The 18,195-nt window shown below is 35.5% G+C and overlaps 1 protein-coding gene across 24 annotated transcripts in view; it reads left to right on the top strand.

The window, feature by feature from the left end:
- DMD (dystrophin) overlaps positions 1-18,195 on the top strand; it is a 2,611,869-nt gene that overhangs the window by 1,996,419 nt on the left and 597,255 nt on the right. For all 24 annotated transcript variants that reach the window (XM_021079543.2, XM_085006422.1, XM_085006420.1 and 21 more), the window contains 1 exon segment: positions 14,545-14,756. In XM_021079543.2, coding sequence (XP_020935202.1) covers positions 14,545-14,756 — 212 coding nt within the window.

The following is an 18,195-nucleotide window of genomic DNA, read 5'->3' as shown; positions in this document are numbered from 1 at the left end:
ATTATCAAGAAAAACTTTTAATGAGTGAATGGATAGACAGAGGAACAAATAAATAAATGTATAAAAACAAATTATCAGAGAGTCAGATGGCTCTTTAAAAGAACTTATCAGAACAAAAGTATAATCTTGCTTAAAGACAAGTTCAGGCAGTGTTTGTATGACTTTTTGTTTTGGTTAAAAGGCAAAGGTTGTATATGTTTTTAAAGGATTCTATTCCCTTGTTGCAAATAGTATAGGCACAATGCTATTTATTTTTCGCTTTAAAGAAAATAATAACAATGCTGTTTGTTGACAGCTTTGCAGTTTGTAAAGCACGTTTCACACAGATTACCTCATTTTAAATTTCTCTATTTCTTCTTTTACTATGAGAATTCTATTTAGCAATTTCTTTTTAAAATTAAGGCAATTACACTATTCTGTTCCTGTATTTCTTAGCAATACCTTCACCAAGGAATTGTCTCACTCCTGGGTCTTTCTTCTCCAGATGTATAGTTATGATTTACCCAGAGGTAAATGGAAATAATAGGAGCAATATACAGAATATTTCATTGTTTCTTATAAACTCAAGCATTTCATTTTAGGATCTACTATACTGTTTTAGGAATTACTATCCTAATGTTCAAAGTTTTTTACATATTTTGTATGAAGTGATTTTGTCACTTGAATTGGGATCATTAGAAGAGGGAAAGAGTTACTTTTCATCTCCTCCATATTTCACATCATTTACTGTAACATTCACGCGTTGCTGAGGTTTAAATAAGCAAAGATTATCTCAAAGTGGGCCTGGGAAGGGCAATTCGAGTCTTTCTTACACTTTGCTTTTTGGCTTTTCAGCCAAACATTAGTCTAAAATATATTTTATATTCACTGATCCTATGTTTGTCTTAGTACATATATTAAATGAACTATAATTGATTGATCTTTTTATTTTTGATCTCACACTTTGCATTTCTGGAGAAGCATTTGAAGGGATCAGTTGAGGCTCTACTTCATTAATTCATTTCATCTTTTTCCCTCTAATAAAGAAGCCCCATTTTCACAAAATCTAAAAAAACTGAACATGTACTTTATTTTCGTAACATCGATTAAATGAATGTTTTATTTACATATTGTGTGCTTGTGCTTATTTTTGTTTTTGCAGTAGTGCATAAATTCTTATTTGTAACTTAAAAGTTGTGTTCAGAAGTTGCCTTTTTGTGCAGCTGGTTAAGGATCTAGCATTGTCACGGCAGCAACTCTGGTCACTGCTGTGGCACAGGTTCAGTCCTTGGTCCAGGAGCTTTCACATGGCACAGGTGCAGCCCCCCTAAAAAAGTCGTGTTCAACCTTTCCACACTTTCCTTTATACTCCCCTCATGCCAAACTTGTGTTGTGCAAGTAATGTAATCAATATATTCATAGATAATGATGTGTTCAGGGCTCTAGAAACCATAAGGTGGGATACCCTACACAAGCCCCTGAAAGATCTGGGTAGGGCAGAAAAGAATGGTCAAAAAAAAAAAAAATGATTAGTGGCAGTGACTTTTGAGCAGAGTGCTACAGAGTGAAAAAGGGTAGATAATATTCTGGGCAGAGGAAAAGCACAGACATATGTAAGACATGATAATATACATGTAAAGACTCCTCTATGGATATAAATCTGGAGTATGAGGTTCACAACAGGCAATAAAAGTCAAGAAACTTGGGATGTAGACAAGGGCCACATTACAAAAGATCTTGAAAGTCAGGTAAGAGTTTTGACTTTATTCTGAAAGCAATGGAAGAATGACATCAAAGGAATTTATTAAGTGATTGCAGACTCAGGTTTTCATCTTTTAAAGTCTTCTCTGACCAGTTTTGAAGATAGGTGGGGAGTGCCAAAGGCTAGTAGTATTTAAAACAGTGGTCCTCAGGCCTGGCTGCACATTAGGATCACTAGGGGGAGCTTTTTAAAACGCCAGTGCCCAGTGATTTCCCAGTGTGGCACAGCAGAAACGAATCCAAATGGTATCCATGAGGATGCAGGTTCAATCCCTGGCCTCTCTCAGTGGGCCAGGGATTCCGCGTTGCTGTGGCTGTGGCATAGGCCAGCAGCTACAGCTTTGATTCAAACCCTAGGCTGGGAACTTCCTTATGCCATGAGTGCAGCCTGAAAAAGCAATAAAATAAATAAAATAAAATAAAATAAAATAAAATGCCAGTGCCTGGACTCCACCCCAAACCAATTTATTCAAAATCTTTGGGCATAGGGCCCAGACAGTGGTATTTTTTAAAACACCCCAGTTGATGTACATGTGCAGATGAGGTTATGATTGACTAAATAAGAGAAAGCATCAAGAAGCTTTTAATTAAAAAAAATCTAGAGAAGAGACAGCTGGATGATAAAAGAACTATTAAGGAGGTTGCATGAATGACTTGGCATCTTAGTTAAAGGATAGAGAAGAAAGAAGAATCAAGGATGATTTGTAGATTTCTCCTTGAATGACTAGGTAGAGGAATAAATGTCAGTAATTAGGGGAGAGGAAGGGTAAAGATGATGTAATCAACTTCGGATATGTTGTACAATGAAAATTAATTTTTTAGGAGTTTGCCTATGTGAATACGGAGCTCAGGAGAGAGTACTTAGGTTAAAACACAGATTTGAGTATGATCACTATAAAGGTAGTAAATAAAGCAATATAAATAGATGAACTCACCAGGGAGCATATGTAGAGTGAAAAGAAAAAAGAAAAAAATATCCAAAGGAGACTTCTAGGGAATAACAGTGTTTAAAAGATGTGTGGAGAAGGCTAAAGAATGGCCAAAGAGGTAGAATAAATTAAATTTTAAAAATCTTGCAATGTTAATCAAAGAGAGGTTTTAAGGAGGGCTTATCAGCAATGGCAAGTACTGAAGGGAGGTCTGGAAAAATAGACTTTAGAATCTCCAATGCAGTAGTAATTTGAAGGTTGTTGTTCAAATAACCTTGTTCAAAATCACAAAAATTTCTGTGGCAAAACTAAAAAATTCAATGGATTGGTAAAGGGTGTGTGAGGTGTGAGAGTTGAAATAGTGGATGTGGACCAGTGCTTCTCAAACTTTAATGTATGTGCAAATCACTTTTGGACTCTTGTTTAAAAATGCAGATTACGACTCAGTAGGTAGAAGGTGAGGCCTGAAATACAGCATGTCTAACAGGCTCCCAGGTAAATGCTGACGCTGCTGAAACACAATCCATCCTTTAAGTAACTGGTATAAACCACTCTTTCATGAAAGAGAAAGACAGGATTGGCCAGAGGTGGTATACAGACAAAAGGAAGAATTTTTTGATTTTGTTGTTGTTGTTTTCTTTTTAGATGAGGTTCTAGACTGAGATTGAAGATACAGAATGGGTAAAAAAAATGGAATCACTTATCTTAGGAGGTAGAAGAATTTGGAAGTATAGGAAGGGAATTAAGTGTGAGTAGGAGAGGCAGCTAAACCTGAGGAAAAGATGATAAGGAAAAGAAGGAAGACTAGAAATAGAGATAAGTCTCTTAGTAGACAATATCTGGCTTTTTGCATTTTGACCCCTGGTTTCTGTTCAAGGAATTATTTTATATTTATTTTTATTTCTTAATTTGATTGGCTAGACAGTGGAGTGTGCTTGTGAGGAAAAAAGTGAGCCTGCTTTGCTTTTCAGGTATAACTTGCATTTTCTGTACTCGTCAAATAAAAGTTTGAGTGACAAGGTATAGGGATGAAATTCAGTGTGTGTTCAGGGAGGGAAAAATGCCTTTTTTATTCTACATATTTTAAAAAAATTTATATTCCAACAGATGTATCAATTTTGATGTGCAAATTTACTGTGATGAATGGGTTTTATTATGTGCATTGCATATTGGTGACACAGTAATAAATCCATGATGCTGGAAGTGTATGGGCACTCATTAGCTCCACTTTAATGAACTCTTGCTGAACCCTTTTGAGTTGTCATACTTTATTTGCTACATATGGCACTTAATTAGTCGATGGCTGGGGCAGGCTGGGCAATGGATTTTCCAGTGATATGTTGTATCTATATCACACTTAGATAATTTCTTTTCTGTGTCTTGTGTGTGACCTAAGATTATAAACCCAAATATTAGCATTGCTACATTTTTCATTGCTTCTCCCTCAATTTCAAGCTTTCATCTCAACCAGTAGTTTCCTCTTGCCAAAGGAAGTCATTATTTTTAAGTTAATTCATTGTAATGATCAAATAAATCACATTTCAACATCTGCCTATTTATATAATTAATAAAATAACTTAAATGTTCCATTATGACTGGATATTGGTATTTTTTTCATGAATCTCTGACTTCTCTTACCAGTAGCAAAAATGGAATCCTCCTTACACCTTAACTCATCTTTCAGTATGGGAACCAACACACACATTTTTATGTTTTATAACCAAAACAGGAGAACAAGCTTTTATCAGAGGACAAACTCATCTTCTCTCTGAGAATATTCAGCATACTTTAAAGGAGATGTAATAGGATCTTTGACATTCTATTGACTAGGAAATTAATAGACTGACTAGAATTCCATTTCTAGTTCCTCTCCATATATACTGGATGTGACTTTAAGCAAAATACATTGTCATTTTCACCCCTGTATATTCTGTTTACCATTTTTTAAACTCTGTATTTCATATGTGGTATTTTTTGTTTTAATCAGAGAGTGTTCTTAGTGACTTAGTAATGTGTTAAGTAATATACTGTTTCGGGCTTGCTTTGAGGGATCGTTTTATCTAACATTTTATTATCAAAAATTCAAACACACAGAAAAGCTGAAAGAATTATGTAGTAAATGTCCCTGAACCCCTCACCTAGATTATGCTGTATCAATTCATCCCTTTACCTATCAGTCTCTATTATTTTCTGATGCATTTCAAAGTAAGTTTGGAGACATCTGTACCCTATACTCCTAAACACTTCAGCATGCACATCATTAACTAGAGTTGAGTATTCATATACAGTTCTTTTTGTGGATTTATTTGCTTTCTTGTTTGTCTTTTTGTGGAAAAATTTGCATAGAGTCAAAAGTACAAATTGCATGTGTACCAATCAGTGAGTATTGATGAATGGGTACTTCTGTGTGATTCATGCCTTTATCAAAATAAAGAAAAATAGTATCACCCCAGAAAGGAAACAGCTTTTGGATGTTAACTAGATTTATTATGGTGGTCATTTCACAACATATACAAATATTGAATCATTGTGTTATGTACCTAAAACTCATGTAAGGTTCTATGTCAATTATATCTCAATTAAAATAATAATAATAAATAAATGGAAATTTTAAGGGTTGGCTTAGAGTTCCCTGGTGGCTCAGCAGGTTAAGGATCTGGCATTATCACTATTGTGGCTCTAGTTACTGCTGTGGCACAGTTTCAATCCCTGACCAAGGAACTTCCATGAGCTGTGGGGGAAAAAAAAAGGGTAGGTCTGAATTTATTTCAACTCATGGCATGTAGACGTTCCTGGGCCAGGGATTAAACCCATGCCACAACATTGACCCGAGCTGCTGTAGTAACAACACTGCATCCTTAACTTGATGTGCCACAAAAGAGCTCTTATTTTATTTAATTTTAACATGAATGAATATAAGATTGTCAAGCTATATCATAGAAATTGTCCAGGGGAATGATATGGATGTTGATGTGCTATTTGTTCATCCAGGCATTTGACTGAGTTCTTCCTAATAGCCTTGTAATATGAGTTTCTAACTCTAACAAAAAAAAAAAAAAAAAACACACACCAAAGAACATGTATTTCACAGACTGTTAGAGCTGAAAAGAACCCCAGGGATCATCCAATCTACCCCCCTTTGCTTTATGGCTCAGAATTTAAGTCCAGTGGTGTTACAAAAGTGCATAACTGTCTATCTTTACCCCTGGAATTAGGGGCAGGCTACTCTGCTCAATGTCTTGTATCCATTATTTCCTTAATATTCATAGATTATTAATCTTCTTGTTATTATTATCCCCATTTCACAGAGAATAAATTGAGTGTGAAAATAGCATTAAATTACTAATCTTTACCATGTTCAAACTAACCTTAAATATTAGACTACTATTTTAAAATATTTTTAACTTATTTATTCTGGGTCTGTCTTCCATGAACTTAAAACTAAATTCTTGGCTGTTCCTGAATTCTAGCTTTTTTCCTCCTTCTTGATCATGCCTAACATTGTTTTTTTTGACAATTTTAGCCTCAGGGAACAGTCTGTTGTGATTACCATATCTTTTTCCTGATAGTAACAAATGGTTCAGAGTTTTTTGTCTTAACTTCTGTTGGGAAAATTTTCCTTACAATTGACCACAGGTAAATATATGACACTCGTTACTCATCCCAATGACCTCAACAGATTTACCTGTAATGTAACTCTTCAAGCTCAGTATTTTCTACCTGGAACTCTAGAGTACTCTGTGGAATCATCGAGATCCACAGTGTACTCCGCTAGCAGATAACAAATGTTTTCTGATGACTACAATCCATTGTTTAATTTATGTACAGAGAAGCAATGACTCCTTGCTTTTATCTATTACTGAATTTTATCTTCACAACAATTCTTTGATTGTGCAACTACCATTATTTAGTTTTGCAATTGAGGAAATTGAAGTCGTGGTGAATCAACTTCAGTAAATTACAATGACTGTTTCATCACAAATCCAAGGCTATATCCCATTTCTAACTGCTAGTCAAGGTTTCTTTCTAAAACTTAATCACACTTACTTCTTAATTCTTAGACTGTCACTTTGAGTACAGAAATTGGAACAGAAGTGTCCTTTGTTCTGTAGCAATATATATTCAAAAAGGCAATCATTTCATTTTTGTAGATAACATTTTTCCCTAAAAGAGATGTTGAGGGAATTTATACCAGTCAAGATTGTATATCGATAATCAAACTTAGCGAGCTTAAAAACTTCAAGTGAAAGATTGGTTAGTACTCAATCAACTGAACTGTTTCTTTCTCTGCAATGTTGTGGTTCTTGACGCGATTGCTTAGTTTCCAATTTGACACTTCCAGAGATCCATAAATCAGACACATGCTGAGTCTCAGTCTGTCATCCTGAGTCCTAGCATTGATTATTTATTCCTTTCATTATCCAGCATCTACTTACTGCACAAATCAGTTGAGAAGTTTACCATGCTGGACCTCTGAGAGAATAAATACATACATTTGGGTAGCTCTTCAATTACCAACATGCACAGATTGTCTGAGTTTATATGCATATATTTTATTACTATATCACTTTTATATGTCAGACAAGTCTGGTATAAATGTAATTCTATGGAATGAGCTCTAGTGGCCAAGTGCATTGCCATAATATATCCTTGGTCTATCAATAATATCCGGATAAAGTATTTCGAGCGTGGTGAAATTCTGTAGTTTGGATTATTTTCCAATTATGGACTAACTACCATGGTGGTGCCGTAGGTCTAACTACCACCATGATCTAGTTCCAAGATAGCTACCTTTCCTTGATGGTCTTCAGGTTTTGTGTCACTTTCATTTCTTGACAAAATAAAATAGATAAAAAAAAACTTCTCAATTTTTCTTTTGTATGTGTTCTACAGGGTCTACTCTTAGAAAAACTATATCAACCATACTACCTTCGTAAAATGAAATAACCGATAGCTACATCTTTGTTCTCTAAGTATTGATTTGTTTCCATGAGTCTAGTTTAGTTCACTGTCCAATGAATATTTTTAAAATGTTCTTTATGACACAAATCTAAGTCATAAATTTTATTATATGCTTAGAAAAACCATTGCATCTCTTATTATCATTCATATATGCCAAAGTGATACATATTTCATAGGTTGTAACACTCTTGGAAAAGATGAATTCTCTAAAATTGTATGTATAATACAGTTTACAAGTAAAAATATGTTATTAAATTTTTATTGAAATATAACATACATGAGGAAAAGTGCACATAACATAAATGTCTAGCTTGGTGAATGTGTGCAAACTGATTATAACTGTGTAAACAGCACCCAAATGAAGAAACAGAATATTACCAGAATCTCTGAAGTCCCCATCATGCCTCTTTCAGTGACTACCAGTCCCACAGCATAACAACTATCTTGACTTCTGTAGTCATCTTACTTTTTCCTAGATGTGTAAGCTTTATAAATGGAAAAATCCAATATGTCCTTGTTTTTGGCTGTCTCCTTTCCCTCAACATCATTTTTGTGAAATTAATATATATTATTGAATATAGTTGTAGATACTTAATTCTCATTGCTGGATATTATTCTATTGATAAATAAACTACAATGTATTTATCCATTCCATGTTATGTCAGATGGGAATATGAGTAATTTCCAATTTGGGTAATCTTCTAATTTAGTACATATCTTCTGGTGAATATTAGTATGTATTTCTCTTGGATACATACCTGGGAGTGGAATACAAGTCAAATAATATTTTAAATATCCTTGACAAATTGACTTGAGAATCTCAGGTGTATCCTTTTGTAGAGGAAATAATTGCTCTATAATTTCTACTCTGCAAAATGGATTCTTGCATATGGTTAATTATTTCACAAGGAGTGATACATCTGCTGACTAGTTTTCTAGTATTCATTTAATTGTACTTATGTTAATAACAGTATGATAGTTTATTATTGTTATTATCCTCTGGAGCTCAGCATGTTTCAAAATTTGAAAATACACATAAAAATATCCTTATCCAATATACACATGTATTTTCTATGTTATTCATTCTAAGATTTAATTAAAAAGACAGACTGAGACAAAAAGACATGCCAACAGATTCTGACTTACAGTTTAAGAATATTATAGAGAGAGATCATTGATTAGTTTTGGCTCACAGGATTTCTCCCTTCCATAGTACCTTTTAATTTATGGATTAATCAGATGAGAATAGTCTAATAGTAAATATGATATTAAAGATGTTCTATACAGTAAAATATCGTCAATGCAAAGGCACTAAATCAGAAACAAAGGATGCCCTGAGAATATTTGTTTGCTTATAATAGAGATCATGAAGAGTGAGAGGAAAATAAAGAGGAAAATGTGAAAGACTTAAGCCAGTGTTCAAATTACATAAACTTGAAGTGCAATAAAGGGAAAATGATTGCTTTTAAAGAAGAAAGACCCAAAGTCCTGGGTAGGGGTTAACTTTGGAAGTAGCATTTTTATCATTCTAAAGAGGAAGCATAGATGATTGAAATAGTCTACATATATATTTCCTTGGGCAGTTATCAAAAGTATGCCAAGTGACAAGCACTAGCCTGTGGGAATTTTTTAAATAAATAAAATTCTAGGAGTTCCCGTCCTGGCGCAGCAGAAACAAATCCGACTAGGAACCATGAGGTTGTGGGTTCGATCCCTGGCCTCGCTCACTGGGTTGAAGATCCAGTGTTGCCATGAGCTGTGGTGTAGGTCACAGACGCTGCTCATATCTTGCGTTGCTGTGGCTCTGGCGTAGGCCGGCAGCTACAGCTCCAATTAGACCCCTAGCCTGGGAACCTCCATATGCTGCGGGTGCAGCCCTGAAAGGACAAAAGAAGAAAATAAATAAATAAATAAATAAATAAATATTCTAACTTAAACCATGTTCTCCCAGGAGCAGACCTTGAAACAATGATTTAAGTAAAAGTGATTTATTTGCATGGCGATCCCAGGAAGTACCAGTAAGGGAGTAGGACAGTGAAATATGTAAAGGAAAAAAGCCAATAATTGAGTTAATTATTGAGCATGTCATTGCTGTGGGCAACTAGAGTCCAACCCTGATTAGTGAAATCTGAACAATAGTGAAAAATACACCTGACAGCTGTCACCCACAGGGGCTTTTATCTCCCAACTCTCACCCCTCATTGGCTGATCAACTTTTTAATTCCCTTCGGTAAGATTTCTATCACTTTACTAAAATCATTTTCTATGTGGTCTTCAGCAAATTTCTTGTGGGTTAAAGCCAATGGATACTTTTGGTATGGACTTTGGGAAGTCTGACTGCTTGGGTCCAAGTGTTGGCTCTACCATTCACTATCTGTTTGACTTTAGGCCAGTTCTTTAACACAGTCCCTATTTCTTCAACCATTAAATGAGCAGAATGCAACAACAGTAACAGCATAAACAGTGATAACCTACCTCATAAGATTATCATGATGATTAAGTGAGTTAATGATGAGGCCTGCTTGTCAACCAGGTCCCAAAGTCAGCAGTGCCGCAGAAATAAGAAGAAAGAGACACAGAAATGGATTGGGGATCAGGGGGCTACTGCCTTCAGGAGGCAATAGCAACCCTCTGAGCCAACTCATGGTTTTTATTTACTATTTTCTACTTCCTTGTACATGCAGGGGATACATCAGTATTTTACTGATGTTTTTCTCCTTCGTTTTGCCTCAAGGGTCATGAGAGAGTCACAAGACTTTGTAGAGTATAGAATGACCTTCTATAGCCACTCTATGGTGCCAGTCTTTTCTTTCCATTCTTTGTCACATCACATATTCATGCCTCCAAAAGTTAATACATGCAAAGAGCTTAAAACAATACTTTGAAGAAGTTCCTGTGTGGTGCAGTGGGTTAAGGATCTATCATTGCACTGCCTGGCACAGGTCACAATTATGGTGCAGGTTTGATCTTTGTCCCAGGAATTTTCACCTGCCATGGGCATGGCCAAAAAAAATAAAATAAAATAAAAATAAACAAAAACAGTACTTTGAGCAGAATAGGTATTCAAATAAGTGTTTTATTAGGATTTTTATTAGCCTTTATGACATCTATGGCATTTAAGTGTTAACCACACTTACGTTTTTAAAATTCTTTCTTCTCCATATTACTATGGAAGTGCACTTTCCACTCCTATCTATCTAGCCATTCATCTATCTTATTAACTACTTAGGCTATATTCTGTCTTCACATATTGTATTTTCAGGATTCCATCTTTAACTCTCTCTTCCAGTCAATCTATATACCATACCAATGAGAATGTGTTAATATTGGGCTTCAGTTTTTACTTCTCTCTAGTGATTTCTAATCCCATAGCATCTTCATTTCAAATGACTAAAATTATCACTTTATATGGAATATCCTCAAAACCTTCTACTGAATAGGTTCAAGATTGAACTTATTATCTTTCTCCTAGACCTGCTTTATTCTTTGAGTAAATGGTGACTCTGTCTAATAGACACCAACCATCCAGAAGCCAGGAAGTCTATCTTAGACTCATTTGTTTCCCCAGTGCCTAACCTAATGCCTGGTATCCAGTATATGGGAAATGAAATGATGACTGCAGGATGGAGAGATCGATCGGTACAGGTGAATGGAGAAGTAGATGGGTTGTTGAGTGAGTTTGTGTCCTATAAATTTATTTCATTAACTATTATCTCATGATCATGTATATTTGAAGGTAAAGAATGAGAAAGTACATCTTTAATGGGACACACACCTAATGAACCATTTTATCTTGCTAAATTACACACACAGGATCCCTTAGGAATGAAAACCTTCATTGCTGTGATTGAACAAGTATTCAAATATTATGTTTGTCTGAAGTAGAAGTTTCCTCCTTTTTGCACAATTAAATATATTTGCCCACATGATAGGAAGAACTACTTTACTTATTTCTAATATCAAGTGATGGTCTTTTTAAAAATATGTATACCCAATTGAAATGAACTCTAGTATGTACAAAATATTCACTGACATGAATGCAAATGGCTTAACAAGTTTTTGTTGAAAACACTAGGCACTCTAAAAATTTTGATAGCATAATGTAATGTCACTAATTAAGGCTGATTAAGGGAAATTGTAATCAGAGACTTTTAGAGGAAAGTCAGTTTTATTATTTTCAAATATATGTAATAAGTATATAGTAATAGACCAAGAAAAAAAAGTACCAATTCTGTGTAATAAAATAGCCTGCAGTGATAAGTTGGAAAATGGCTTCTAATTGGGTTATCATTTTTTTCTATGATTGATATGAAAATATTCCAGAATACTTAAAGGCATTTTATTTATATTGTAAATAGCTTTTTTATAATAACATTTATGCTAGTAATTGTGTAAACTAAAGGTTAAATAGACTAATTAATAACTGTAAATTTCAAGTAGAATAAGTGCTGTACTACCCAGTGGGGAAATGACAGCAAAGCAACAAACAAAAAGAATGGTACTCAAAGATTAGAAGGAGAGATTGTCATTTAAACAGAAGTTGACATGTTAACCAAAGTTGTAATTTAATGTTGACTGAGTTTGTAGAACATAGCAAACACCCAAAGCAAAATGAACCCAATAAAAACAGTACCTATAATGAATGTCACTTACTTGATTTTACCTATTCTAGGTACCAGATTCTTTATTTCATGCCACAATTACTAGTCGTGGAGGGTATATTTAGTCTCTATACTTATTTACAAGATATCTCAGGTATCTTTAACTCAATAGCTTCTTGTAACTTTATGGAGGCACAACAGGATTAATTAAGAAAAACTGAACACACTATGAAATAAGAAGCACACTTTTACAATTCTCTTCTCTATACATTTTATTTGTCCAACTATAGCCAGTCTTTGCCATTCTATGCTTCGCTCTTTGGGAGGCTGATCTATGTCATCACTGTTCTCTCATGCCCTCTGGTTTCCAATTGGTTTAACCACTGGGGAGCCCTAGTAGGAAATTGAAGAGAGGGGGCAGAGAGGTCAGGATATTCTCCTAGTTCCCTACCCCTGAAGTTACTTCAAGCTGACTATGTCCCTTGACAAAAGGTTACTCTTCTTCTCAAGGTGGTTTCTCCTTATATTTCTCAGCTTCTGACCACTTCTCCCTCCCCTGATTTCTTGGGCCTAGATGTAGTAACAGGTCCACTGCTTCAAGGCCTAGTTTCTCATATTATCTTTGGTGATTTTCTTACACCCTTGTTATATTGTAATTTTTTCCTTTGTAAATATATCTCTCAGATTATCCTGGGCCAGGTCACAGAGGAAAATGTATATCAAACTAAGATATCTCAGACACAGTGGGGAGACACTGAAGGGTTTAAATGAGGGGGTGGAATGATGAGATTTATATCTGTTATTACCATTCTACAGTGTAGAAGCTACATTGGAAAAGAAAGACTTGAGGCAGAGGGATTATGTAACTATGTAGAATCTATTGCAGACATGTAGGAAGAAAATGATAGAACTTTGTTGTGGCAATCTGTGGGAAGAAGGAAAAAGTTCTATATGAGAGAAATTAGTAACCAGTTATATGTGGTATTTGTCAAGGCTTAGGGAAAATCTAGAATGTCTGTCACATTTCTTATTTAAGGAATAAAGTATATGGTGGTTTTATTACTTGTTTCCTATGGCATTATTTCCCCTTTATGAAATCAGCTTAAAGAAAAGATTATGCGGTCCTTGAAGAAAAGGGAAAAGTAATCTGGTCATGTTTATTTTTAATATTCTAAAATAAATTATTTCAGAGAGAATCTATAGGGAATCTCCATCTTTCACTCACAATGATACAAAAAAAGCATCAATATAAACTTGTCCTACTTATGGAATATAACTGGCATGAATTCTTAGCTATTGTTACAAGAAGTTTCCAATATGCCTATCTGCTCTTGGATTGCCCCAGGAAAAGGTTTTGAGAGCAAGTGGTTTATTTGGGAGTTGAGAGAATTATCAGTAGGAAAGTGAGGAAGTTATACAGGTAAGGCAAAACAGCCAGTTAGGGATGGTGCATAACCAAGCAAGTTAACACTAGAACCAATAGATCCTTATCCCACTGGGAGAACTCTGGAACCTTTATAAAGCACATACCTTACAGTTATCTCCCCTAGCATTACGGGTGCTACAATATTCATACCCCAGTGCCTACCATCTGTCATTGATTATAGGCTCTCGGGAGGTAGAGTAATGGGAGAGTGGGAAGAGGAAACTCTGTTCCTTGGTGTATCTAGCCTACTACTTAGAGTGAAGCACACTCTCCATGGCGACACAAAGCCCTCAAGGAATGAAATATGAGTGATGGCATTGGAACTAATGCTGTTGGGCACTGAAGTGATAAAGGTGAAGGGATTTTGACATTCTGCTATAGGAGCTTTCTAAAAGATTATTCATATTTGGCCCTAGAAATTAAGAATAGACAAAGTTAGGAGTTCCTATTGTGGCTAAGTGGGTTAAGAACACAACATTGTCTCTGTGAGGATGTGGGTTTGATCCCTGACCTCACTCAGTGGGATAAGAACTGGTGTTGCCACAAGCTGGGCCTAGGTCACAGATGCAGCTCAGATCCAGTGTTTCCCTGGCTCCAAGAACTTCCATATGTTGCAGGTACAGCCATAAAAACAAAAAAAAAAAAAGGATAGACAGAGTTAAATTTTTACTGATGTTCTAAGTCACCTTCAGGAAGTTGCTTTAACAGAAAATCATGCCTTTGAAAAAAGTAAGAAATTCCATTGTCCATCATTCTAGCTGTAACACAATGAACAATTTATTTAATGAGTAATATAAAATGTGGGATAATATTTGTATCTTTAATTTCATATCTCTTCTTTAGACTAGCATTTACTCCCATATATTCATTTTTCCTTCTATTCTAGTTGAAAGAATACAGAGTCAGTGGGATGAGGTCCAGGAACACCTTCAGAACAGAAGGCAACAGTTGAATGAAATGTTAAAAGATTCAACACAATGGCTGGAAGCTAAGGAAGAAGCTGAGCAAGTCTTGGGCCAGGCCAGAGCCAAGCTTGAGTCATGGAAGGAGGGTCCCTACACAATGGATGCAATCCAAAGGAAAATCACAGAAACCAAGGTTAGTATTAAAGATATGTTCTTAAAATAAAATACACTGGATAAAATTATACCATGGATTAAATTTTAATGATTTTTAATATAAGTTTATTAAAATGTAAGCTGAAATGAACAGTAATCTTTTCAGTCAAAGTAGAGATTAAAGGAAAATTGATGGTTAATATTCATCTTAAAATTAATTTTGTTTAATAATCTAGATATGATAGGCTGGTTTTCACATTACACTACCTTTTCAGATCACTTCAAATTTGCTGTATAAACTTAAGTATAGCATGATGTCAATCAGATGGGCTTAATTCCTTCTTAGAAAAAGTAATAGGTCTACCCCTTCCTACCTTACTTGAGGGCACTGAATTGAGAAGGAAAGGGTGAGTGTGAAAATAAGAGGGGGGTAAGGTGTACTCTCACTTTCTCCTCCAATTCTCTGACCTCCAACCCAACTTCTCCTCTTTCTCTTCCTTTTCTTCCCCTCCCCCCTGCAAAACTTCATCATGTTATGTGTCCACTTACTAATTTAGAATTCTTTGGGATAACGGAAACAAAAAGGAAATGAAATAAAATTTTTTTGACTATATTTTATCAAACACCATGCATGGTACTTTATATATATTTAATCCTTTCAAACCTCATATTTATAGGTTACTTTAGAAAGACCGTAAATGCTAAACAATGGGTATTTTAAACAGAGAAATGACATGGTGGGATCTTAGAATGAGGATTTTATCAAAATTCCATATTTTTTTTCTAGATTTTTTTTTCCTGGTAGGAAGAGGCCTTCTGCTAAACAAGGATCTGAATCTCAAATTACCCATGTCATTTGAGAAAAAAGCTATATAATTTTCTTGGATGGAGGGGCTTCCATTTCTAAATTAGTCATTGTTTAGAATATGCTAAGCTACAGAGCATATGTATTTACACTAGGTTTATTTGAAAAATAAACCCTGAAATCTCAATAGCTTAATACAATGATGATTAATTCCTTGGTTGTGTCATAATTTAATAGTGGTCAAAGAACCCTCCTTGGGAGCTCTCCCCTATAGAGTGACTTGGGGATCCAGGCTTTTCCAATTTTATTAAACTGTAATTTTAAAATCAGTTGCCCAAAGACCCAGCAGAAGAATAAATGAGGAGTTTCAGTTGTGGCTCAGTGGTTAACGAATCCAACTAGGATCTAAGACCACGTGGGTTCGATCCCTGACCTCGGTCAGTGGGTTAAGGATCCAGCATTGCCATGAGCTGTGGTGTAGGTTGCAGATGCAGCTCAGATCTGGCATTGTTGTGGCTGTGGTGTAGGCCAGCAGCTGCAGCTCCAATTTGACCCCTGGCCTGGACCTTCCATGTGTCGCAGGTACAGCCCTGAAAAGCAAAAGAAAAAAGAAAAGAATAAGAGAGAATGTAGTCTATCCATGGGGTTTTATGGTCAGGCCTGGAGATTTTAGACATCACTTCCACTCACATCCTATTGACCAGAACTTGTTCCCAATTTAATTTCAGGAACAATGAATGGGAATAATGAACTAGTGACCTTTTAGCCAGCCTCTGCCATAGTTAGTTTTCCAAAGGGCCTGAGCAGCTACAAGGATAAGATTTTTATTTATATGACAAGAATGTTAGAAAGCCACATAGGATTTTACAAATTTATAAGTACCTCTGTTGGAGGTAATATCTAGATAAATAAAAATTCTCTCTTTCACAAGATACTTGTTACTGCTAATATTTTCTCCTTTGGACAAGCATAGATGAATTAGGAATTTCTAATGATGATTTTTCCAATTTGTCTTTTGACTATGTGAACTATAGAACCTATGTAGCTAGTAGCTTCTTTTTTTTTTAGGGCCACACCTGCGGCATATGGAGGTTCCCAGGCTAGGGGTCAAATCGAAGCTACAGCTGCTGACCTACACCACAGCCACAGCAACGTGGAACCCTTAACCCACTGAGCAAGGCCAGGGATCAAACCCTCAACCTCATGGTTCCTAGTTGGATTTGTTTTCGCTGTGCCACGACGAGAACTCCCATGTGGTTATTCTTGAGGTTTCTGTTCTTATCCATAAGGTATTCAGTATGTTGTTTTTGCTTTTTTTTTTTTCTTGTATTCAGTATGTTATATTTTTTTTTCTCAAAAATTCAGGACTCTATGAATCTAGCAGGTCATAGATCAAAATGGCTAACTGGTGAGAAGGAATTAACAGGGAAAAAGAGTTTAGACTGAACCGTTGATTTAGGTAAGAGGAAGGAGAGATGAGAGGCATATAGAGATAGAATTTAGGGCAAGAAGATTCTGAAAGCTGGCAACTGAGAAATACTCTTAAAATAAGTAAAAATCTTCATTGCGCCCCCAAAATAGAGAACATGCCCTTCTTATATGCATTTCATAAGGGTTGACTATATGTTAAATCATAAAGAAAGCTTTAATAAGTTTCATAGTGTAGGAATAATAAAAACATTATCTGATCATAATGCAAAATAACTAGAAATAAAAAAATAATAGGAATTCCCATTGTGGCACAGTGGAAAAGAATCCAACTAGGAACATGCAGGTTTGATCCCTGGCCTTGCTCAGTGGGTTAAGGATCCGGCATTGCTGTGCGCTGTGGTGTAGGTAGCAGATTCGGCTCAGATCCTCTGTTGCTGTGGCTGTGGTGTAGGCCAGCAGCTTTAGCTCCAAATTGACCCCTAGCCTGGGAATCTCCATATGCCTCAGGTGCGGCCCTAAAAAGCAAAAAATTAAAAAATAGATAAAAAACAAAACAAATCAAAACAAAAGCCATACAAGAATCCTAAAGTGATAGCAAGTATTTGGGCTTAATATCTCCTGGAAAAGCAAGGGTCTTTAAATAAGAGACAAAAAGAATTGCAAAAGTGGGAGTTCCCATTGTGATGCAGTATAAATGAATTCAACTAGTATCCATGAGGATGCAGGTTCGTTCCTTGGCCTTGCTCAATGGGTTAAGGATCTGGCTTGCCCGTGTGCTATGGTATAGGTTGCAGATGCGGCTCGGATCCCACATTGCTGTGGCTGTGGTGTAGGCCGGCAGCTGTAGCTCCGATTAGACCCCTAACCTGGGAAACTCTATATGCCACAGGTGCAGCCCTAAAAAGCAAATAATAATAATAATAGTAATAATAAAATAAAATAAATAAAAAGATTTTAAAAATGAATTACAAATGAAAATATGAAAGAAGAAAACAAAACAATTTTATCATCACAGCAGCAAGTAAGATGTTTTGGACACCTAAAACAAAGACAAGATTGCATTATAATTGCTATACTTGTCAAACTTTTGAAATAAAAATTTGTTTTTGAATAGTCCAAAGCTGCATCATAAAAATGGCTCAGCCATTTTCTTTGGAGACTTATGTTTCTGTTTGTGTTATATGTTTAGGAATTTAATGATATATACTGCTGCAACTTCAGTGTAAGTTCATAATACAAATAA

The sequence above is a fragment of the Sus scrofa genome, chromosome X, assembly GCF_054392235.1.
Source record: "Sus scrofa isolate SSC_HxYL_T2T_F1_AM1 chromosome X, Sscrofa_HxYL_maternal_Yorkshire_Landrace_v2.0, whole genome shotgun sequence".
NCBI lineage: Eukaryota > Metazoa > Chordata > Mammalia > Artiodactyla > Suidae > Sus > Sus scrofa.
The sequence above is the reverse complement of the archived record's forward strand: the minus strand, read 5'-3'. Positions and strand labels throughout refer to the sequence as shown.